Here is a 26374-nt window from a genome sequence, read left to right as displayed (position 1 = left end):
AATAAGTTGCAGGATGGCTCATTTGTTAGCCAAGCAAGGAAAGCCAGTTGCAGTGATTTTATTGAGTAGTGTTTCATTGCATTAACTGAAGAAATATGTCTAGAGAATTAGAGCAAGAACTTTGTTTGAAGAATTGAGAACATTGGGAGCTATATCATTAAGTAATTCAAAAAATTGGACAAATGATTTCAAGTGGTTTTCCCTGGCTCTTGATGAGTCAGCAGGTGCCATCATAACTGCTCAGTTGTTTACTTGAGGAAAAGTTTGAAGTGACTGAAGATTTACTGTGTATGAAAAGCCTGTGTGGGTCACCTACAGACAAAAATATTTTCAAATTTATGAAGATACTAATCCAGTACAAACTGAAGTAGATTCTGTTAAGATGTATTATAACTGATGGTGTTAGAAATACATGTGGATCAGAAAGAGGCTTAGTTGAACAAATTCACAAACTTGTGAAAAAGTTAGATGTTAAATTCTGTGGTTATTCATAGTATTATTCATCAGCAGGTACTTGGTGGAAAATGTTTGAATCTAAACTTATGTTCTTAAACTAAAAAAGTCAACAGTGACTTTTATTTGCTCTTGAGGACTTGACTGACCATCAGCAATTGCATGAATTTTAGTCAGAAATTGAAACTTAATATCCTTATTTGCCTGTCATGTAGGACTTTGGCAATTTAGCAGTGGTAAAGTTTTATTTTGATTTTTTTATTAGCACAAAGCCAAGATAGAAATTTTTCTAAATAATCAGAATTTCCCTCAACCACTATTATTGCACATTGAATTCCAGAAACTTTGGAAATTAGCTTGTGCTGCAGATATGGTAGTTTTCTTAATGAATTTCAATGTCAAATTACAAGATAATACAGTGCTTATATGCAGAATTTATAGTGCAGTGAAGTCATTTAGATGACAGCTAATGTTATTTGAATCCCAGGTAATGTCGGGTTGTTTTAATACTTCTTGTGCTGTCAAACAGTTAAACAAGAAGCAAAATCACAATTCACACCAAATTTGTAGCTAATATATTTTATGAGCTCTAACTACGTTTCCTGCAGTGAGTTTTGGATGTTGGTGCATATATTTTGACATTTCAAAATCCGATTAACTGTATAATTGAGTAGTTCTCACTAACTTTTAATTAGAAGTGATGAATCTACAATGTAATGATATGCTAAAAAATGTGCAATGTAATTTTATAAATGCCTGATAAGTAGATAAATAAACTCAATTAAAATCAGGTGCTCATGGATTGATATTGGTATTTAGCTGTACCCATCTGTGTGCAAATATATTTTTATAGGTGAAATACATAAAATATCATTACATATCTGTATTAGCAAGTGAACATTTATAGTTGATTTGATGATAAGAACTAATTTTAAACCCCAATGAAGAGAACTATTATCACTCTCAAAAGACTTCTGTCCTCATTAGTAGAGTAGTGTTAAAATAAATTGTACTCTATTATTATTTTCTGAATTTGTTAATAAAATTTTTTTAGCTTTCATTGTATTATTACCTATACAATATCCTTAGCTTTGCCTCTTGGTAGCAAAGCCTAAAATATTCACTCTCCAACCCTTTACAGAAAATTTTGTTTGACTCATGTTGTAGAGAATGACACCCGTTTAACCCATTAGACCATCTGAACCAACCTTACCAATCACGGAATGACAAATACTGCCACACTCTCACATCTTAAGCAGGACATTGATTTTATCCAGTCTTTTTTTGCCTATTCTCATTTACATTCTTTGTTCAAGTTAGATCTTTGGTTAAACATGTACTGCAGTTATGCCAGTCTATGGTAGGAAAATACTTTTTGGAGTGAGTGAGTTGGAAAGACTTGAAAATGTGTAAAATATTAGAAAGCAGAAGACATGTTAGAACATATTTTAATTAAGGGAAAAGAAGAACCTGCATAGAAGGCCGGTGGATTTGTTGGATGAGAGGTGGATTAGGTTGTGTATTAGAAGGTATTTAACAGAAACTCTTAATGTCTACTTGGGTAATGAGAAGCTCTCTTCTTCTGAATCTTGAGAAAAGCTAATAAAGATTTATGTCATCCATAATTACTATGCTGCTACAATTTTAACAGATTGCAAGAAATAGTTTATTTCTTCAATTTATGTCACAGTAATACATGTAAAAAGAGATGTAGTAATAGACAAAAGAAAAAAGAGAACTTTCTTCAAGCAACTGTAACCTGAATTCTGTTTGTTCTTTTTTTATTAAAAAGAACAAGTGTCAATGTGACAGTTTGAAAATTTATAATTTATAATATTTTTTGGACATTGGATCTCTGTAAGAGTGCTATAGACTTTAGAAAATGATTGCCAATGGTTTGAGGATGTAAAAAGTATTGTGTAAGTACTGAATACTTGTTATTATCCACAATGATTGTTTCAGGTTTTTGTATTTTTAAGTATAATTAAATCTTTAAAAATTATATAACTAATGCATGCAGATGATAAAATCCATAAAAACTTACAGAAGGGTATACAATGAAAATCAAAGTTCTCCCTCCTTTTTGTAAATCCCTTTTCTACATTGGAATGTTAACTTGTGAAAAAAGTTTATGAATCTTTCCAGAATGTATACACAAGCATATACATATGAATTGTTTTCTTGATAAAAGTAGTTATTTTATTCATACTCTTTTGCATCATTCTCTTCTTCACATCTATGAAATCTTAATAATGTTTTACTTCTCGCATGTAACAATTTATTTAATTTGGTTATTTATAGATGGACATTTATCTCCAGTTTTTTCCTATTATCGGGGTAGAGGAGGTCTTGTGGAGCTTGAAGCTTATAAAATTGGGAAGGGGTGACATCTTTAGGAAAAACTATACAAACTTACAAATATAAAAGTTAAGTACAGAGCCCTGGAAGGGGTCATGCAAGTGAGGTGCCTGAAGTTAAGTGCCAGCATTACAGTGAGTTAACCTGTAGTTCTTGTGCTTACCAGCAGTGCTTCGGTAAATATCCCTGTACTTGACATCTTTGTGCAGTTGTTGAAGCATATATGTTGGATAAATTCTTTGAGATGCAATTACTAAACAGAGGATATTACTTGTTAAGCTCATGGTTTCTAAGCTGCCTGAGCTCTATTACCAGCTCTACCGCTTACCAGCTTTGTGATCTTGAACAAGAACCTTAATCTCTTTGTGCCTCAGTTTCTCATATGTAAATGGAATAATAATAGTGTTGTTATAAGAATGTTATGAATTTCAGTGCTTATTTATAAAGTACTTAAAACCGTACTTGGCACTTAGGAAGTGTTAAGTATTATGTCAGTTTTGTGAGTTCTTTTTTAGGCAGTGTCCTTTTCTGACATTTAACTGTTTTGCATTATAATTATTTAAGGAAATACATGATATTTAATTTTAAAATGTAAAGAAGGAGCCATTTAAACTGTTATTACTACATATGTGTATAAAACATGTAACAATGACACTGTGGTGAGTAATGCTTTAAAATTTGAAACAGTTATGTTTATTATGTTTCTATAAACTGAATTACCAGAATGTTTTTTTCTTCACTTATTCTACCCCCACTTTACTTTGTTTCCCAGGGTATGGTGGTGAAAAGGGAAAATACTTTCCCCATGTAATAGAGCTCCAATCTTCTAAATCATTTGTCTTTTCTTCTTTGAATTCGCAACCATGGATCTAGAAGTTTAGAAATATTAAGAACTTTTGACTGCATAGACTTACCTTTACTCAATCTTTTATTTAAGAAGACTTTGCATAGAGCTCATTATGCTTTGTCTAAAACTATAAAAAAGTAAAGCCTCAAGAAAAGGTCCTATTTTCTTGACATCATCAGGAGACAGGAAATGTAGAAGAAACTAATATTATTCCTTTCCCTCTGATGTCCTCTCTATTATTGTCACCTTTCTTTCTTCCTCGGGTCTTTGTTGCTAAACTGAACAGGTAGTAAATTCTAACTGAACAGACCTGCCAGGGACCAGGGTTATTGTTATTTTTTCTAGGCCTTTTTTTAACTTCTAGTGCTTTTCCAATCTTTAGGGAATATGGTAAACTGGTGGTAGCTTTCTTTCTTTTTTTGGACTAAAGTTGTTTTAGCACAAAGCAGTAATCTGAAAAGAAAAATTGTTAAGTATTGCCTAATTGCTTTCACAAATGAGCTGACTTGGCCATACTAACTGGTGTGAGGTGATATCTTATTGTGGTTTTAATTTGCATTTCCCTGATAATTAGCGAATTGGAGCATCTATTCATGTGCCTGTTGGCCATCTGAATTTCTTCTTTGGAAAGAAATCTGTTCATATCCTCCACCCATTATTTTTTATTTTTTATTTTGGTATTGTTAATATACAGTTACTTGAACAACATTGTGGTTACTAGACTCCCCCTACTATCAAGTCCCCACTACATACCATATTACAGTCACTGTCTATCAGCATAGTAAGATGCTATAGAATCATTACTTGTCTTCTCTGTGTTATACTGCCTTTCCCATGTCCCCTCCTCCACTACATTATGTGTGCTAATCGTAATGCCCCTTTTCCCCCTTATCTTTCTCTTCCCACCCATCCTCCCCAGTCATGTTCCCTTTGGTAACTGTTAGACGATTCTTGGCTTCTGTGAGTCTGCTGCTGTTTTGTTCCTTCAGTTTTTTCTTTGTTTTTATACTCCACAGATGAGTGAAATCATCTGATACTTGTCTTTCTCTGTCTGGCTTATTTCACTGAGCATAATACCCTCTAGCTCCATCCACATTGTTGTGAATGGTAGGATTTGTTTTCTTCTTATGGCTGAATAATATTCCATTGTGTATATGTACCACATCTTCTTTATCCATTCATCTACTGATGGACACTTAGGTTGCTTCCATTTCTTGGCTATTGTAAATAGTGCTGTGATAAACATAGGGGTGCATCTGTCTTTTTCAAACTGGGCTGCTACATTCTTTGGGTAAATTCCTAGGAGTGAAATTCCTGAGTCAAATGGTATTTCTATTTTGAGTTTTTTGAGGAATCTCCATACTGCTTTCCACAATGGTTGAACTACTTTACATTCCCACCAGCAGTGTAGGAGGGTTCCCCTTTCTCCATCCTCACGAACATTTGTTGTTTTTGTCTTTTGGATGTTGGCCATCCTAACTGGTGTGAGATGATACCTTGTTCTGGTTTTAATTTGCATTTCTCTGATGATTAGCAATGTGGAGCATCTTTTCATGTGCCTGTTGGCCATCTGAATTTCTTCTTTGGAGAAGTGTCTGTTCAGCTCCTCTGCCCATTTTTTAATTGGCTTATTTGCTTTTTGTTTGTTGAGGTATGTGAGCTATTTATATAATTTGGATTTCAACCCCTTATTGGATATGTCAATTCTGAATATATTCTCCCATACTGTAGGATGTCTTTTTGTTCTACTGATGGTGTCCTTGGCTGTACAGAAGCCTTTTAGTTTGATACATCCCCATTTGTTCATTTTTACTTTTGTTTCCCTTGCCCGGGAAGATATGTTCATGAAGAGTGACGCTGGCCTTGTAGAATGAGTTTGGAAGTATTCCCTCCCCTTCTACTTGATGGAAAATTTTAAGGAGGTTGGGTATTAGGTCTTCACTAAATGTTTGAAAAAATTCATCAGTGAAACCATCTGGTCCAGGGATTTTGTTCTTAGGTAGGTTTTTGATTACCAATTCAATTTCCTTGCTGGTAATTGGTCTATTCAGATTTTCTGTTTCTTCCTGAGTCAGCCTTGGAAGGTTGTATTTTTCTAGAAAGTTGTCCATTTCTTCTATTTCTATATGCTATTCACTTTGTTAGCATATAATTTCTCATAGTATTCTCTAATAATTCTTTGTATTTCTGTGGTGTCCATAGTGATTTTTCTGTTTTCATTTCTGATTCTGTTTATGTGTGTTAACTTTCTTTTTTTCTTGACAAGTCTGTCTAGGGATTTATCTATTTTGTTTATTTTCTCAAAGAACCAGCTCCTGCTTTCATTGATTCTTTCATATTGTTTTATTCTTCCGATTTTGTTTATTTATGCTGTAATTTTTATTATGTCCCTACTTCTACCGACTTTGGGCCTCATTTGTTCTTCTTTTTCTAGTATCATTAATTGCGAGTTTAGACTGATAATTTGGGATTGTTCTTCTTTCCTTAAGTATGCCTGTAATTCAGTGTCCTTCCCTCTTAGCACCGCCTTTGCTGCATCCCACAGATTTTTGTGGTATTGTATTATTGTTGTCATTTGTCTCCATATATTGCTTGATCTCTGTTTTTATTTGGAATTGGTCATTGATCCATTGATTATTTAGGAGCATGTTTTTGAGCCTCCATATGTTTGTGGGCTGTTTCATTTTCTCTGTGTAATGTATTTCTAGTTTCATACCTTTGTGATCTCAGATGCTGGATGGTACAATTTCAATCTTTTTGAATTTACTGAGGCTCTTTTTGTTGTCTAGTACATGATCTATTCTTGAAAATGTTCCATGTGCACTTGAGAACAATGTGTTTCCTGGTGCTTTTGGATGGAGTGTTCTGTAGATGTCAGTTAGATCCATCTGTTGTAATATGTTCTTTAGTGCCTCTGTCTCCCTACTTATTTTTTGTCTGGTTGATCTGTCCTTTGAAGTGAGTGTAGATGTTCTTTTAAATACTCAATTCTATACCCATCCTAGGAGCAACATTACTCTTTGCACCTATTGCTTACAAAATACTTTTTAAAAAGAAGACAAAATTTAAAGTTACTTTATAGAAACATATTTCTTATGAAAGTAATAAAACTGGCTTAGATTATGAAGTTACATTTGTAGGGAGCTTGCTCTCCTTTAGGATCTATGCTAGTAACTTTAGAAATATGCATCATAGTTTCAGGAGCCCTTTAAGTTCATTTAATTTCCATTTTATTAGAGGAGTAAGTGAAAGTTTAGAAAAGCTAAGTAAATATTGAATCTGTCTGGCTCTAGGGCTGGTGTCTGTTATACCAGAGTAAGGTGCTTTACAAAATGCAGCAGAGATGTAGAGTTGTAAACACAAATACTTCTCTTACTCTGATGTGTTAAGGTAAGGTGACTAGCTTGATGAGACTATTTTTACATGAAGGGAGTCAGCTTTGCCCTGACAACTCCTATCTAGAGAACTTAAACTTCCCTTGGTGTACCACTCCAGTAGTGGTTTATGTGTCTGCTTAACCCCAGAACTAGTTGGTGGATGAAAGTAGTAAGTTATGCTGTTCCCACAGTGATGTGGTGCTTTGATTTTAGTTTCTAGACAATTCAGAATGGTAAGAATCAGGAGAGTCTTGTGAGTTATTAGGGGATTGCTGAAAAAGCTTAATGAGTGGGCTTCTAGTCAGTAAAACAGGACATAGTCAACTGCGTTGAGCATATACTTAGTGCAAGACACTGTGCTAAATGTAAGGGATATACTATGAAGAGTAAGCCATGATGTCTGCATTTTACACTTTGATGGGACTATGTATTCATCTCAGGATGGGGAGGAGGATGTAGTACAGTGAGAGAAATGAGGGAAAGGAAATAGTAATAGTCAGAGAAAGGAAAGAAGAGGAAAAGAGAGGGTTGGAGGAAATAAAGGTTCATGTCTCTTCTATTAGAATGTATGTTTCCTGAAGCCAAACTAGTTTATTCTCTCCCTATTGTGTAGTAGAATGCCTGACAAGAATGTGTATTTAGTAAATGCTTATTTTAATGAATGAATGAAGAATTGAGAGATAGGTGAATGGAAGAGTAAGCAAGAAGAGAATAAGAGATAAGGGAAAGGTATAGAAGAGGTAAGTAAAAGAACAGAGGAGGGGAAAGCAATAAAGAGAGGGAAAGAGCTTTCTGTCAAATTCAGCTTTGATATGTGATGGCCAAGGTAATGGTGAGAAGCTGGTCTTTACTTTGTTACTTCTACACTCGGGTGACAGAAGGTGATAGGGTCAGGTATGTTGGGTGTTGGGTCCTGTGTCTCAGACTTTCATGAGGATTAAATGAGATTGAATATAAGGCAGAGTTTTATAAACAGCAAAGCATTATATGTGAATGTTATTTACTCATTTGTAATTGTGTACTAAGTAACTTGAAACCAGAAGTTGAAATGTAGTTTTCTTGAGAATGATCTCTAATTTTAATACAGTAATGCTTTCTTTATTAGTCTGAACATGAACTATTCCATGTAAGTGAATTTTCCAGTTGGCCAAAGCTCATTTCGCCAAATGAAAAAGCACAATTTTACTAGATTTGATGTGATTCTCTTTCAAATATATGTGTATGTGTATTCTTATAGAAAAATGCCAATGATAATTTAACCTTAATGCTAATCATAATCCCTTATGATTTTGGATCATTATTATAAGCACCATTGATTATGTTTTGTTATTATATAGTAATGCCCTCAGAAATTTATTGAGATTTATTATGTTGATTAACTCTAAACAAAGATGATATGCTCTAGATTACTGTGTTTTGGATTCTTCTGATTATGTCTCATAATTTTTCTGCCTCTTCCACATATATTACCTATTATTTAATAATTAAAAAATATTCTTATTATAAAGAAATTCAATAATAGAAAGAGAAAAATATGAAAAGGTTTTTTTTTTTTTTGCCTTAAATCACTCCCTATGCCAAGCCCACACCCTTCAGAATGTTGCAAGTTTGGTTTATAGTAACCTGGTTCTTCTCTTGTACATTCACATACAAAACACACATAAATATATACATATTATATTACTCTGCTCTGGCTGACAGCAAAGTGCCATAAACTGGTGGATTAAAAAACAATAATTTATTTCTTGCCATTCTGGTGCCAGCCAATTTGGTTCTTGGTGAGAGACTTCCTGGCATGAAGGCTGCTGCCCTGTTGTTGTGTACTCCATGACCTCTTTGTGTGCCCCCAGGTAGAGAGCATGAGCAAACTCTGGTACCTCTTCTTGTAAAGCCACTAATCCCATCAGGAAGTCCCACCCTTGTGACCTCATATGACCCTAGTCATCTCCTAAAGGCTCCAAATACCATCACATGTTAGGACTTCAACAGATACATTTTTAGGGGATACAATTAGTCTTTAGCACATATATGCATACATTTATTTTAATAGAAAGGCGAACCATGTTATATGTATTCTGTATCTTGCTTTTTTATTAAAAAATAACAATCAGAAGAACCCAAAACATAGCAATCCAGAACATATTATCATGTGTGTGCATTTTACTTTTTTGTGACTATATGCTATTCTTTATTTTAAAGGGATTAAATATTTATTCAGTCAATCCTCTGTTGATGGACATCTAAGTATTTTCTAGTGTTTTGTTTTATAAACAGTGTTGCAACAAACATTTTCATATGGACAAATTTTGTTCGTATTGTAAAGTATTTTGGTAAGACAGATTTTTAGATGGTCAAAAAATAATTTGAAGTTTGTGAGACAATTCCAAGTTGACATCTGAAAAATATATGTCAAGTTTGTTAAATCAATAGTGTATGTGTGTTTCTTTTTTTTCTTACAATATTGAAAATACTGAATATTTCATTTTTCTCACACTTTTCAATTTTAGGAGGTAAAAAATAACTTACTATTGATTTAATCTGCAGATGTTTAATTGTGGGTCAGGTTGTAAATGTTTCTGTGTACTTACTGTTCATATGAATTTTTCTTGATGAACTTCCAATTGTGTTCTTTGTTCATTTTCATATTAGTTTGTCTTTTTTCTAAGAGTTTTTCTGCATTAAGAGGGTTTTTGTTTTTAATTTGCACTGTAAATATTTCTTCAGTTTGACTTTATTATCTTTTTAAATACACTTAAATTTTCATAGACGGGTTATTTAGTATTTTCTTTTGTGTATTTTGGGCTTCATATTTTGCATTAAAAAGCTGAGGATAAAAATTGTAATGTGATATGGTATCTCTGTATGTTTTTTTGGTAGAAATATTTACATTTAGGACCAAATGCATTTTATGCAATCAAAAATCATCTGGTCTATGGGTACATATTAATTTTATATGTTTAATCATCTTTTATGTATATAGAAAATACTCCTAAAGCATTATTACAATATGTGGAAATGGAAATAGATTACTATCAGTTTAAATTGCCATGCAACTGAGCCTCATTTTCTTTTCTTTAAAACAAGGATAATAGTATCTATCTTATAGGTTGCTGTGAGGATTAAATAACATACACAAATAATACTAGATAATCATTTACCTACTTATCAAGTATCAGTTATTATATGTACATTAGTTAATTTAACCTTCAAGACAATGATTTGAAGCAGTTATTACTATACCTAAATTACAAATGAGAAAATAGATTCAGTGAGTTTAAGCAATTGTTTATAATCAAAGATAAAAAGTGGCAAAGTCAGAATGTTAATACATGTTTGTCTGAAAACAAAAACTATGGTCTTTTCACTATATATTTTCCCTGATATGACAGGTATTTAATATACTTTATTATATTTATAACTTTACTCTTTCTCTATTTTCTGTTTCTCTTTTTCTATTTGATGAAAAGGACTCTCTGGAACAGCATGCCCAAGAGTACTTACTGTGATTATTGAAATGTTTTGTGCATCATCCAATAAGGTAGCCACCAGTCACATGTATCTGTTTAGCACTTGAAATATGGGTAATGCAACCAAGGAACAGAAATTTTACTTTTATTTAAATTAAATGACATGTAACTACTATTTTGGACATCACAACCTTAGATGTGTGAATGCTTTTTTAAAATTAGTGTAATTAATGTATTGTTAGATAATGAGGAAACTGTTCATTCTAGGTTGAAAACTTTAACAGAGGAACTTATGCAGACACAGCAGATGCTTTTAAACAAGGAAGAGGTTGCCCTGGAGCTAGAGAAGAGTATTGAAGAATCTTCTAAGACATATGAAAAGAAGTCTGAGTAAGTAAAACACAAATAATTCTAAGGAAGAAAGTTTAATTGATGTTAATTTACAGAAATACTTCATTTACATGGTATTATGGATATAAAATTTCTAGAAGTTGAAGTTGTATTTTAAGTTTAAAACTTTGTATAGTTGAGTTATTTTCTAGGACTCTGGAAAAGTGATTCTGTGTTTTATCAATAGTGAAGTACTGATCGTATGTCTCAGTGTTTTAGCAGTTTGAACTATTTTTCAAAAAACTTGCTAAAAGCCATCTTTACTTCCCTTATTAATATCCACCAGATTCACTGTGAATATCGTGTTAAGAAAGTAGCAGGCCAGTATTATCTAGAAATTGGCTTCTTCTGGTTGGGAAAAATCTATGAAAAGCCCTCTGAGATTTGCTGTGCTGTTTTGTCTTACTGTTTTTTTCCTTGCTGATTTCTGGATCCATAAACATCTTTCTGGATCCTCTGACTTTACTGGTATATTCTTGTTTTTACTTAGTTTAAATAATTGTATTTTCTATTGTTTTAAAATTAAATTCTGATTTAAAATTTAGTTTCTAATCTGGCTTTGGTCATTGTTCCAACAGGGTTTCCTGGTATGGTTTCTCTAATCCTGACTAGACCATATAAATTTCTTGCTATCATATCTCACAACTGGCCTGATTTATCAAGATTCTTATGGAATTTATGATGTGTAGGATTTCTCTGGTTGATACTTCTCTATCTACACAACTTTTCAAATACTCTCCATGTCTCTCAAATCTCTGATCTCCTATTCCCCCTATCATAGTCAGCAGATGGACTCCACATTACAGAAAAATTTAGAATCATCAGGTATTTATTTTCTGGGACTAGATGTCTTGTACCCATTCTTCTTCCTTACTTCCATAGAAGAACTGTTCCTTTTACTGTCATTTTTTGTGCCTGTTTTTTTGTATCCCATCATCTCTTATTTTCCCAGAAATTTTAGATGAGTTTGTATATTATGTTTACCTTTTTTTCTCAACCAAATCCAGTGCTCACCTTTTTTTTTAAAAGCTGTATCCATTTTATTTTGTTCCTTTTTATACAGTGTATTTCAAAGGTATTAACTCACACATTTGAGATTTAGATGAGGCCACAATTCCACTCCAAGATATACTTAATTTGTGTTAGTGAGGATATTTAAGGCTTCAATATCTGGGCAATAGTCACAGTAAAAATATGTGGTTTTGTGCTGTTTGGCCCAAATCTGACATAGGATGGCAATGTTTTCCAAAGGAGAATTTTACAAAAGAAGTTATATTATTATATGACATTATATAAGAAAATATTCTCCATTATGACAGCTTCAGTGAGATTGTGGATTTTGAGCTGGTTTAGTTTAATTCGTCAAGGACAGTGACTTTATGTCCTGCACATTGCCATCCCTTCATTGTCCAAGCTTTATCCCCAGCATGAGGGGAGTACGAGTAGCCCTCTACCTACTGTGTATGTCAACCTATGCTCACTTTTTAAATATGCTTAAGTTTTGACTCCTAACAACAATCTCCATCTTGCTGCCCACCCCAAATAACCCATCTTTAATCTCTGTTTTTTTCCCAACTACTGTCTGCCTTATATTTTCTTGATTAAACTTGTTCTAAGACTGGCTATGCTCACTCATTTCCTCAACTCCTCCGGTTTTCGACCCCCACGTATATCTGGCTTCTGTCCCATCACTATTGAGATAGGTATCTGAAAGTTCTCCAGTGACCTCTACATTGCTAAATTTGGCAATTATCTTACTTGACCTCTTCTCAGTATCTAACTATGTTGACTGTGTGTTTCTTCTTTCCCTTGGCCTTTTGGACCCAAGATGCCAGATCTTTCTCCATTCTTTTTGGACATTTCTTCTCTATAAACTTCTTCTCCTCCACGGAGCCAATCTATTTTGGAGTTACTCAAAGCATGCCCTTATGCATTGTCACTCCCTTCCCTATGCTTTATGCCTGGGTAGTCCCCTAAAGATGTCCCACATTTATTTCTGACTCAGATTTCTCCTCTGAACTCTGTGGCCATGTAATCAGTTGCCTACTTGACATGCCTCCTGTGTGTTTTAGAAGTACCCTAAATTTTTGGAGTTACTCAAAGCATGCCCTTATGCATTGTCACTTCCTTCCCTATGCTTTATGCCTGGGTAGTCTCCTAAAGATGTCCCACATTTATTTCTGACTCAGATTTCTCCTCTGAACTCTGTGGCCATGTAATCAGTTGCCTACTTGACATGCCTCCTGTGTGTTTTAGAAGTACCCTAAATTTTCCACATCTAAGGCTGAATTAAAAATCTCCTCAATACAACTCAACCCAACCTAGTTCACTCTGGTATTCCTTATTTCAAGGAATGGTACAACCATCTATCTTATTACACAATTTAGAATATTAGGAGCCTACATTTCCCACTTACACTATGGCTGTACAATAATACAAAATAGTTGGTATTAAATACCATATTGGAACCAATGAGCCTTTTAAAGGTGAGAACAGGAAAATTTGAGTTATCTGTGCATTCCTTTAACAAATCTGGAAAATTTCATTAATGCATCCACAATAACAGCAAGATCTATTTGGATTATAAAAAAACAAATAATCAAACATAACACACCTGAAAACCATTACACACATACTGAAAATGTCCTATAAGTTAGATTTTTATACTCTGAAATTATTTTTTAATTAATGGAATTACACTGAATTTTTACTGAATAGAAATAGCATTATTGGCCCTCTTAAAGATGGTAAGAGACTGAAGTTAAAACCTTTAAATTTGGATTTAAAATAAATGTCTCTAAAATATAATAACAATGAAAAAATAAAATATGAAAAATCATTTGAGATCTTTGATTCCTACAACTGAATATTATGAAGTGAAAAATAAACTTAATGTTTTTACTTGACATTAAATACACACAAGAGAAGAATTTTAGCTGATAAATAGTGTAGGTCACATTTGAATTGTTAACTATTGCAGAATTTGATTAAAAAAATAAGGTAAAAGGAATGAAACCAACACATCACTCTAGTACATGTAACTTTATGTACTGCTTCTAGAGCATATTTATACAAATGGAAGTAATATCAATCTTTCCCTGATTCATGATCCTTGACTACCATATTAGAAAATAGCTTATGGGAAAACATACCAAACATATGTCATTAACAACTCAATGACATAAAGACTTAATAGTACTACTATTGATTTTAATGCTTCTTTTGACTTCCAAAAAGTGAATGATTATTCAATTTTTCATTGTTTTATATTATTATCACCTACTACTTAAAAATATAAGTACTTTGTACACAATAAAAATCATAACTCTTAGAGCCATGTAGAATCTTAAAAGATGATTTGATTCAGCCTCTGTCTTTTCAGTTATGTGACATCTGAGGCCTAGAAATTTTAAGTGACTTGCAAAATGTCACAGCTAGTTTGTGGTGAAGGTAAGACTGGAACCATCCTGAGTATTGTTCTAGTCTGCAAATTTGGACATCTTTTATTTTTGTCTCAAAATGTTTAGATTATATGTATTACCAAAAGTGTGCTGTGTCAATAGGGAGTTCATTCAGTAATATTTATTGCATATCTACTAGGTGCAATGAATACAATGAAAGGTAAAACATATAGTCAAATGTCTCATGAAGTTTATATTTTTGTGAAATAGACTAAAACAAAGCAAGAAGTTAGCAATTTTGATAATTGCTATGAAACAAGGATTTCAGATTTAAGAATAACTAAGAAGTGCCTACGTAAGATAGGTGGTCAGAGGGCCCCTAGGCAATGGCATTTTTTCTGAGGCATGATGGTCAGAAGGTACCTCTGTGTGAAGAGTGCGTGGAAAGAGTGGTCAGAGATAGTGAGTAAGTAGCATATGCAAAGGTACTGATCCTGCCATGTTTTACATTTATTTATGGATTCCTATGCATCTTATATTACATAAATCATGCATTTACTATAATTTTCTTTATATTGAAATATGTATATCTTATTTGTTCAATGGTGTTATAAGCACAAAAAACAATTGTACAGTATGTTGTATAGTGATTATTACAGTAAAAAAGGTAATTATTTAAAAAGCAAGATGTTAATATATTTGAAATTATGTCAATATACCTGGAGCTCAATGGGATTAACTGGAAGAAGCTAATGTTGCTGTTAATTTCATGATCAGACATGTTGATTAAAAAAGGACTACAGCCATATAATAGTGTAAATGCCTCCCATGCAAGTCTCATTATTCTTCAAAACTACTAAACTAAAACCCAGGAAATTTATATTTTAACCCAATTCTTTGTATTAGTGTAGTGTCTCAGAATGTCTAAATGAGTACCAATATGATAAATACAATAGATATTTAGAACTCCTGAAGGAGACTAAAAAAGACCTATCCCTAAAAGAAGGTTATTTAGTAAACCAAAACATTTGAGATGATGAAAACTTAAGCTCACCTGAGGAAGCATGATGCGGCAGCCATTATACATATTTTTGTATTAAAATGTTTACTCTGAAATAATTATAGATTGACATACAATAATAAGAATTAATACAGAGAGTGAGAGATTGATTCAAGATAGTGGTGTGAGATGTGAGACAGAGAACTCCTCCCTAAACCACGTATAGTAGGAAAATATAGTTAATACAACTAATCCTATAGGATTAGTTGGCTGCACCAGGAAAGAAGACTGCACCAGACTGCATACACCTGGAGAACAGAGCAGACCTCATGAAACAGGGTAACGTACAAAAGCCTTGATCCCAGGGGACCCAAGCCCTTCCCCCATGACAGCTCACCAGTAGGAGGAAGAGAAATAGAGCAGGGAGGGGGTGAAAGCCTAAGACTGCTGAACACCCAGCCCTGGAGATATGCTTTGAAGCACAAACTTATATTGTGTGGTTCTCTGGAGATTGGTGAGGTTGGGAAGCTGGGACTGGTGGAGTGCTTGAGAGACTGAGAGTCCAGCCATTTGGGGAGGATGGGGATCCACTCCCTGCCGCTGTGGGACAAAGGAAAGGTGGGCAGTCTTAGAGGCTTTGTAGCAGTGAGAGGGCTGCTGAAGGGTGGGGATCACATGGAGCTTTCTGCACAGGAGAAGGGATAGGTAGACAAGATTGTCTGGGCATGTTCTGTCCAGCTGGTTGGGAACTTTGAGGAGTTTCAGGCACTCCATCCCCCTGGCTGGCTACTCAGCTCCAAGGACCCTCACTGTGACACCCAGCCTGCTTCACCTTCTTCCTTGCCTTCCAGCATGGGCTCGCAAACTGGCAGTCACTGCCCTGGCATCAGGCCAGCTAGAGGGAGTGTCTACCTACAACAGCTAGAGATGCAAAGCACAGAGGCTTACACCTATGTGCTTGGGCCACTGGCTGTGACAATGGGGACAGGCACTGAAGCCAGGAAGCAGAAAACAGATCTTTTGTCCCCCCAGGCACCAGATCTGCTCCCCTGCAACACTCAACCTCACTCAAGGGGCTGAGCAGTTCCAGAGACTAGAGCTCTGGGCACTAGAGGGCGCCATATAGAAATATGAAATGTCAAAGGAAACTGGTTCAGACCAAAATCTCACACCCCCCAGAAAAAGGGCCAAATGAAACTGAACTCACTAATCTTTGTGAAAGAGAGTTCAAAATAAAAACCATAAACATGTTCATGGAGCTACAGAAAAATATTGAAGAACTCAGGAAAGAATTTAAGATGGAGATTTAATAAGAAATTCCAAATCCAAAATGAAATGTACAGTGGAGGGATTTAAAAGCAGATTAGATGTAGTAGAAGAGATGGTAAATAGAATAGAAATTAGAGAAGAGGAATACAAAGAAGCTGAGGCACAGAGAGAAAAAAGGATCTGTAGGAATGAAAGAATATTGAGAGAACTGTGTGAAAAATCCAAATGGAAAAATATCCACTAATATTATAGGGGTACCAGAAGAAGAAGAGAGAAAAAGGGATAGAAAATGTTACTGAGGAGGTAATTGCTAAAAACTTCCACAATCCGGGGAAGGTGATAGTCTCTCAAGCCATGGAGGTGCACAGATCTCCCAAAACAAGGGACCCAAGGAGGCAACATCAAGACATATAATAATTAAAATGACAAAGATGAAGGATAAAGACAGACTTTTAAAAGCAGCTAGAGAGAGGAAAAAGATCACATATAAAGGAAAACCCATCAGGCCATCATCAGACTTCTCAACAGACACCTTACAGGCCAGAATGGAGTGGCATGATATATTTAATGCAATGAAGCAGAAGGCTCTTGAACCAAGAATACTTTATCTGGCAAGATTATCATTTAAATTTGAAGGAGGCATAAAACAATTCTCAGGTAAGCAAAGGCTGAGAGAATTTACCTCCCACAAACCACCTCTACAGTGCATTTTGGAGGGACTGCTATATATGGAAGTATTCCTAAGGCTAAATTCGGTCACCAGGGGAAATAAAACCACAGCAAAGCAGAACAATTAATTACTAAGCAGATACAAAATCAAATCATCTATCCCCAAAGTCAATCAAGGGATAGACAAAGAATACAGAATATGATACCTAATATATAAAGAATGGAGGAAGAAGAAAAAGGAGGAAAAGAAAAAGAACTTTTAGGTTGTGTTTGTAGCATAACAAGTGAGTTAAATTAGACTGTTAAATAGTAAGGGAATTACCCTTGAACCTTTGCTAACCATGAATCTAAAGCCTGCAATGGAAATAAGCACATACCTATCAATAACCACCCTAAATGTAAATGTCTGAATGCACCAATCAAAAGACGTAGAGTCACTGAATGGATAAAAAAAACAAGACCCATCTATATGCTGCTTACAAGAGACTCACTTCAAGCACAATGACATACACAGACTGAAAGTAAAGGGATGGAAAAAGATACTTCATGCAACTAATAGGGAGAAAAAAAGCAGGAGTTCCAGTACTTGTATCAGACAAAATAGAAATCAAAATAAAGTAATGAGACAAAGAAGGATGTTACATAATGATAAAGGAGTCAGACCAACAAGAGGAAATAACTATTGTAAATACCTATGGACCCAACACAGGATCACCTACATATGTGAAACAAACACTAACAGAAGTATAGGGGGAAATAGAATGCAATGCATTCATTTTAGGAGGCTTCAACACACCACTCACTCCACAGGACACATCAATCAGACAGAAAATAAGTAAAGAGACAGAGGCACTGAACAACATATTAGAATAGCTGGAACTAGCAGATATCTACAGAACACTCCATCTAAAAGCACAAGGATACACATTGTTCTGAAGTGCACATGGAACATTTTCAAGAATAGATCATATACTAGGCCACACAAAGAACCTCAGCAAATTCAAAAAGATTGAAATTGTACCAACCAGCTTCTCAGTTCACAAAGGTATGAAACTAGAAATAAATTACAAAAAGAAAACAAAAAAGCCCACAAACACATGGAGGCTTAATAACATGCTCCTAAATAATCAATGGATCAATGACCAAATAAAAACAGAGATCAAGCAATATATGGAGAGCAGATGACAACAATAATTCAACACCACAAAAATCTGTGGGACGCAGTGAAGGCTGTGCTAGGAGGGAAGTATATTGCAATACAGGCCTACCACAGGAAAGAAGAACAATCCCAAATTACTAGTCTAAACTCACAATTAATGAAACTACGAAAGGAAGAACAAATGAGGCCCAAAGTCAGTAGAAAGAGAGACGTAATAAAGATTAGAGCATAAATAAATAAAATTATGAAGAATAACACAATAGAGAGAATCAATGAAACCAAGAGCTGGTTTTTCAAGAAAATAAAGAAAATAGATAAACCATTAGCCAAACTTATCAAGAAAAATAGAGAGTCTACACACATGAACATAATCAGAAATGATAAAGGAGAAATCACCATCGACACCAAAGAAATACAAAGAATTATTAGAGAATACTGTGAAAAATTATATGGTAACAAATTGGATAGCACATAAGAAATGAACAACTTTCTAGAAAAATACAACTTTCCAAGGCTGATCCAGGAAGAAACAGAAAATCTGAATAGACCAGTTACCAGCAAGGAAATTGAATTGTTAATCAAAAAACTACCTATGAACAAAACTCCTGAACCAGATGGTTTCACTGCTGGATTTTATCAAATATTTAGTGAAGACCTAATACCCATCCTCTTTAAAGTTTTCCAAAAAGTGGAAGAGGAAAGAATACTCCCAAACTCATTCTATGAGGCCAACAGTACTCTATTACTAAAAGCAGGCAAAGACACCACAAAAAAAAAGAAAATTACAGACTAATATCCCTAATGAACATAGATTCAAAAATACTCAACACAATATTAGCAAACCAAATTCAAAAATACATCAAAAAGATAATCCATCATGATCAAGTGGGATTCATCCCAGGTATGTAAGGATGGTACAACATTAGAAAATTCATCAACATCATCCACCACATCAACAAAAAGAAGGACAATAACCACATGATCATTTCCAAAGATGCTGAAAAAGCATTCGACAAAATTCAACATCCATTCATGATAAAAACTCTCAACAAAATGGGTATAGAGGGCAAGTACCTCAACAGAATAAAGGCCATATATAACAAACCCACAGCCAACATTATACTCTCATACTTAACATGAAACACTCTCATACTTAACACTCATGAGAGAAATTGAAGTCAATACCAATATATGAAAACACATCCTGTGCTCATGGATAGGAAGAATTAATATTTCCTTTAAAATGGGGAACAAGACAAAGATGCCCACTCTCCCCACTTTTATTCAACATAGTTCTGGAGGTCCTAGCCATGGGGAGGTCCTAGCCTACAACTCAAGGAATAAAAGACATCCAGATTGACAAGGAAGAAGTTAAACTGTCTCTGTTTGCAGATGACATGATATTGTACCTAAAAATCCCTAAATAATCCACTCCAAAAGTACTATATCTAATATATGAATTTGGCAAAGTTGCAGGATACAAAATTAATACACAGAAATCTGTTGCATTCCTGTACACTAATGATGAACTAACAGAATGAGAAATCAGGAAAACAGTTTCATTCACAATTACATCAAAAAGAATAAAATACCTGGAAATAAAACTAACAAAGGAAGTGAAAGACCTATACTCTGAAAACTACAAGACACTCATGAGAGAAATTAAAGTAGATACCAATATATGAAAACACATGCCGTGCTCATGGATAGGAAGAATTAATATTGTCAAAATGGCCATCCTGCCTAAAGCAATCTACAGATTCAATGCCATCCCTATCAAAATACCAACAGCATTCTTCAACAAACTAGAGCAAATAGTTATAAAATTCATATGGACCACAAAAGACCCTGAATAGCCAAAGCAATCCTGAGAAGGAAGAATGAAGTAGGGGGGTGGATTATGCTTCCCAACTTTAAGCTCTACTACAAAGCCACAGTAACAAATTGGTACTGGCCCAAGAAGAGACTCATAGACCAATGGAACAGACTAGAGAACTCAAGCATATATGGTCAATTAATATACAATAAAGGATCCATGGATATACAATGGGGAAATGACAGCCTCTTCAACAGCTGGTGTTGTCAAAACTGGACAGGTGTATGCAAGAGAACAAAACTTGATTATTGTCTATCCCCATAGACAAAGTAAACTAAAAATGGATCCAATACCTGAATGTAAGTCAGGAAACGATAAAACTTTTAGAAGAAAACATCCAAAAATCTCTGGAATATAAACATGAGCAACATTTTCCTGAATGCATCTCCTTGGGCAAGGGAAACAAAATAAAAAATGAACAAATGGGAGTACTTTGTGCTAAAAAGTTTCTGTACAGCAAAGGACACCAGGAGAACAAAAAGTTATTCCTACAGTATGGAAGAATATATTTGTAAATGACACATCTGACAAAGGATTAACATCCAAAATATATAAAGAACTTATATGCCTCAACACTGAGAAAGCAAATAACCCTTTTAAAAAATCGGTGGAGGATATGAACAGACACTTCTTCAAAGAAGAAATTCAAATGGCCAACAGGTACAAGAAAAGATCCTCCACATTGCTAATTATCAGGGAAATGCAAATTAAAACCACAGTGAGGTATCACCTCACTCCAGTTAGGATGGCCAACATAGAAAAGAATAGAAACAGCGAATGCTGGTGAGGAGGCGGAGTAAGTGGATCCCTCCTACACTGCTGGTGAGAATGTAAACTAGTTCAACCATTGTGGAAAGCAGTGTGGAGGTTCCTCAAAAATCTCAAAATAGAGAGACCATTTGACCCAGGAATTCCACTCCTAGGAATTTACCCTAAGAATGCAGGAGCCCAGTTTGAAAAAGATATATGCACCCCTATGTTTATCACAGCACTATTTATAATAGCCAAGAAATGCGAGCAACCTAAGTGTCCATCAGTAGATGAATGAATAAGGAAGAGGTGGTACATATACACAATGGAATATTATTCAGTCATAAGAAGAAAACAAATCCTACCATTCACAACAACGTGGATGGAACTAGAGGGTATTATGCTTAGTGAAATAAGCCAGACAGGGAAAGACAAGTATCAGATGATTTCACTCATCTGTGGTGCATAAGAACAAAACAAAAACTGAAGGAACAAAACAGCAGCAGACTCACAGAACCCAAGAATGGACTAACAGTTGCCAAAGGGAAAGAGAGTGGAGGGATTGGGTGGGAAGGCAGGGAGAAGGGGAATAAGGGGCATTATGATTAGCACACATAATATAGTGGGGGTGGGGGGCTCAGGGAAGGCAGTACAGCACAGAGAAGACAAGTAGTAATCCTATAGTATCTTACTACGCTATGGACTGTGACTGTAATGGGGTATTTGGTCGGCACTTAATAATGTGAGGTATCTAGTAACCACAATGTTGCTCATGTAATTGTAAATTAATGATAGCAATATAAAATAATAAAATAATTAATGCAGAGGGATCCTATGTACCCTATATTCTGTTCTTCCCAATGGTAGCTTCTTGTAAAATTGTAATATAATATTGTAATCCAGATATAGCCATTGATATGGTCATGATAGTGAACATTTCCATCTTTGCATGGATCCCTCATGTTGCATCTTTATAGCTTCATTGCCTTTCTTCTCCTACTCTGTTTTTGACCCGTGGCAATGATTAAGCTGTTTTACATTTCTACAGTTTATCTTTTTAACAATGTTATATAAATGGAATCATACTGTGTATAACCTTTTGAGATTGAGTTTTTACATTCATTGTATTTCTCTGGATATTCATATCTTCTCTGGTAGTACTTTTATTCCTTTTTACTCAGTAGTATTCCATGGTATATTCCATAGTATGTATGTTAGTTTCCTGGGCTGCTATAACAAAGTACTGCAAACTGGGTGACCTAAAAAATATAACTGTTCTGTCTTAGTTCTGGAGACCAAAGTATCTGAAATAAGGAGTCCACAGGATGGTTTCTTCCAATGGCTGTGAGGTAAAGTATGTTCATTCAGTGGCTCTCCTGACTTCTGTTGATGGGTAGCAAACCTAGGCATTTCTTGTTTTATGGAGGGATCATGCCAGATCTCTGCCTCCATCTTCACATGGTATTCTGCCGTCTCTTATTCAGATTTTCCTCTTCTTACAAGGACACCAGTCATGTGAATTCACAATCCATCCATTTCAGTATGACCTTGTCTTAACTAATTACATCTGTAACAGCCCTATTTCCAAATAAGGTTACATTCTGAGGTTCTTAAGGTTAGGGGTTTAATATGTCATTTTGGAGGACAAAATTCAACCCATAACAGTGTGGATATTTTGTCTAATCATTTACCCTTACAGGACATCTATTTTTTTTTCCAGTTTTTGGCTATTATAAATAAAAATGCTCCAAACATTTATGTTCTGGTTTTTGTGTGAACAAAAAGTTTAACTTTTCTGGGAAAAGTATCCAGGAGTGAAACTGATAGTTTAATAGTAATTGAATTTTTTTTTGAAGAATGACTGTACCATTATACATTCCTACCAGCAATGTGTGAGTGATCAGTTTCTCCTTACCTTTGCTAGCATTTGGTGTTGTCATTATTTTTTATTTGAGCTATTTTAATAGGTAGGTAGTGATATCCCATTTCTTAAACTAAGACTTTATTTTTAAGAGCAGTTTTAAGTTGCACTTAAAAATTGAGGGGAAGGTACAGAAATTTCCCATATACCTTGCCTCCATATATGCATAGCTTCCCCCACTGTCAATATCCTGCACCAGAGTGTTACATTTGTTACAACTGATAAAGCTACACTAACACATCATTCTTAACCAAGTGCATAGTTTACATTTGGTTTCACTTGTCATGGTGTATATTCTGTGGATTTAATTAGTGTCTCCATCATTATGGTATCATGAAGAGTATTTTTTGTTAAAAATCCTCTGATTCATCCTTTACCTCATCTTCAAATGTTGGCAACCACTGACCTCTTAACTGTTCCATAGTTTTGCCTTTTCTAGAATGTCTGATAGAATCCTACATCATGGTGCCTTTTTGGATTCACTTCTTTCTCTTAGTAATGTACATTTAAGTTTCCTCCATGTCTTTTTGTGACTTAGTAGCTCGTTTCTTTTTTTTTATATCATTAATGTACAATTACTTGAACAATGTTATGGTTACTAGACTCTCCCTATTATCAACTCCCCCCCCTCATACTCCATTACAGTCACTGTCCATAAGTGTAGTAAGATACTATAGGATTACTACTTGTCTTCTCTGTGCTGTACTGCCTTCCCTGAGTGCCCCACCCCCACTATATTATGTGTGCTAATCATAATGCCCCTTATTCCCCTTCTCCCTGCCTTCCCACCCAATCCCTCCACTCCCTTTCCCTTTGGCAACTGTTAGTCCATTCTTGGGTTCTGTGAGTCTGCTGTTGTTTTGTTCCTTCAGTTTTTGTTTTGTTCTTATACTCCACAGATGAGTGAAATCATTTGGTATTTGTCTTTCACCACCTGGCTTATTTCACAGAGCATAATACCCTCTAGCTCCATCCATGTTGTTGCAAATGGTAGTATTTGTTTTCTTCTTATGGCTGAATAATATTCCGTTGTGTATATGTACCACCTCTTCTTTATCCATTCATCTATTGATGAACACTTAGGTTGCTTCCATTTCTTGCCTATTATAAATAGTGGTGCGATAAACATAGGGGTGCATATATCTTTTTCAAACTGGGCTCCTGCATTCTTAGGGTAAATTCTTAGGAGTGGAATTCCTGGGTCAAATGGTGTCTCTATTTTGAGTTTTTTGAGGAACCTCCACACTGCTTTCCACAATGGTTGAACTAGTTTACATTCCCACCAGCAGTGCAGAAGGGTTCCCCTTTCTCCACATCCTCGCCAACATTTGTAGTTGTTTGTCTTTTGGATGTTGGCCATCCTAATTGGTGTGAGATGATATCTTGTTCTGGTTTTAATTTGCATTTCTCTGATGATTAGCAATGTGGAGCATCTTTTCATGTGCCTGTTGGCCATCTGAATTTTTTCTTTGGAGAAGTGGCTGTTCAGCTCCTCAGCCCATTTTTTAATTGGCTTATTTGCTTTTTGTTTATTGAGGTATGTGAGCTCTTTATGTAATTTGGATGTCAACCCTTATCAGATATGTCATTTATGAATATATTCTCCCATACTGTAGGATGTCTTTTTGTTTTACTGATGGTGTCCTTGGCTGTACAGAAGATTTTTAGTTTGATATAGTTCCACTTGTTCATTTTTGCATCATTTTCCATTGTCAGGGTAGATATGTTCATGAAGAAGTTGCTCATGTTTATGTCCAAGAGATTTTTGATGTATTTTTTTCTAAGAGTTTTATGGTTTCAAGACTTACATTCAGGTCTTTGATCCATTTTGAGTTTACTTTTGTGTATGGGGTTAGACAGTAATCCAGTTTCATTCTCTTACATATAGCTGTCCAGTTTTACCAACCCCAGCTGTTGAAGAGGCTGTCATTTCCCCATTGTATATCCAAGGCTCCTGTATCATATATTAATTGACCATATATGAGTAGCTTATTTCTTTTATACACAGAATAATATTCCATTGTCTGGATATACCACAGTTTATTTATCCACTCGCCTACTAAAGGACATCTTGGTTGCTTCCAAGTTTTGGCAGTTGTGAAGAAAGCAGTTATAAATATCCATGTGTGGGCTTTTGTTTGGGCATATTTTCAATTCCTTTGAGTAAATACCAAGGACTGTAATAACTGGGTCATATGGGAAGAGTATGTTTAACTTCATCAGAAACAGCCAAACTGTCCTCCAAAGTTGCTGTATCATTTTTTATTCCCATCACCAATGAATGAGTGTTGTTGTTTCTCTACCTCCTTGCCAGCATTAGCTTTTGTCAATGTTTTGGAGTTTGGCAGTTCTCAGAAATGTATAGGGTTATCTCATTGTTGCTTTAATTTGCATTTCCCTGATTACCTATTATGGGGGGACATCTCTTAATGTGCTTATTTGTCATCTGTATATCTTCTTTGGTAAAGTGTCTATTAAGGTCTTGGTCCATTTTTTAATCTGCTTTTTTGTTTTCTTATTAGTGGCATTTAACAAATGCTGTGTATTTTGAGTAACAGTCCTTTATCAGATATGTCTTTTGCAAGTCTTTCCCCCATCTGTGGCTTGTCATCTAGTTCTCTTGCTGTTGTTTTTCACAGAGAAGTTTTAATTTTGATGAAGTCCGGCTCACCAATTATTTCTTTCATGGATCATGCCTTTAGTATTCTATTTAAAAAAGCCATTACTATACCCAAGGTTATCTAGATTTTCTACCATGTTATTTTCTAGGAGTTTTATAGTTTAAGTTTTACATTTGGGTCTGTGATTTTGAATTAATTTTTATGAATGGTGTGAAGTCTGTGTCTCAATTCATTTTTTGCATGCTGGTGTCTAGTTGTTCTTAAACCATTCATTGAAAATATGTACTTTTTCTCCCTTTGTTGTGTTGATCATTTTGGAAGATCCCACTTATCTTCCAGGTTAAAATAAAGGTGAAATAATGGTAGAGTTGTAATTACCACAAGAAGTAATGATTAAAATTGAGCTCTTACTATAAACTAAATAATATATATGACTTAAAATCTTAAATATTAATACTTTACATAATGGTTTAATCCTTTCATTATTTGTTTAGTATTTGATAAGGCTAAACTTAATTTTACTCACATCCTTTATTTAAGTTACAGTCTTTTTTCTGGTTCAGTAATTCTTCCAACTCTTTAATTTTTTTCTCATAGATCTATAGTTGTAGTTGTTACTGGCCACTGCCCAGACAACCCTTCCAGTTTAACCATTTAAAATGGACCCCAAATGGGTTTATATTTGTTTACTCTTGCTGCTGTAACAAATTGCTACAACCTTGGTAACTTAACACAGATTTTTTTCTCTTATATTTCTGGAGATCATATATTGGAAATGAGTCCTGTGGGCCTAAAACTAAGGTCTTGATAAGGCTG

The 26374-nt window shown here is 34.8% G+C and overlaps 1 protein-coding gene across 13 annotated transcripts in view; it reads left to right on the top strand.

Annotated features, from left to right (window-relative positions):
* Positions 1-26374, top strand: part of FER (FER tyrosine kinase) — a 461718-nt gene that overhangs the window by 91025 nt on the left and 344319 nt on the right. For all 13 annotated transcript variants that reach the window (XR_012129973.1, XM_073233126.1, XM_037011947.2 and 10 more), the window contains one exon: positions 10770-10892. Coding sequence is in view for 12 of the 13 variants with exons in the window: in XM_073233126.1 (XP_073089227.1) it covers positions 10770-10892 (123 nt within the window). In the remaining variant the exon portion in view is untranslated. The remainder of the gene's footprint in view (positions 1-10769; positions 10893-26374) is intronic.

Source organism: Manis javanica, chromosome 1 (assembly GCF_040802235.1).
Source record: "Manis javanica isolate MJ-LG chromosome 1, MJ_LKY, whole genome shotgun sequence".
Taxonomy (NCBI): domain Eukaryota; kingdom Metazoa; phylum Chordata; class Mammalia; order Pholidota; family Manidae; genus Manis; species Manis javanica.
This window is presented reverse-complemented; position numbering and strand designations above follow the sequence as displayed.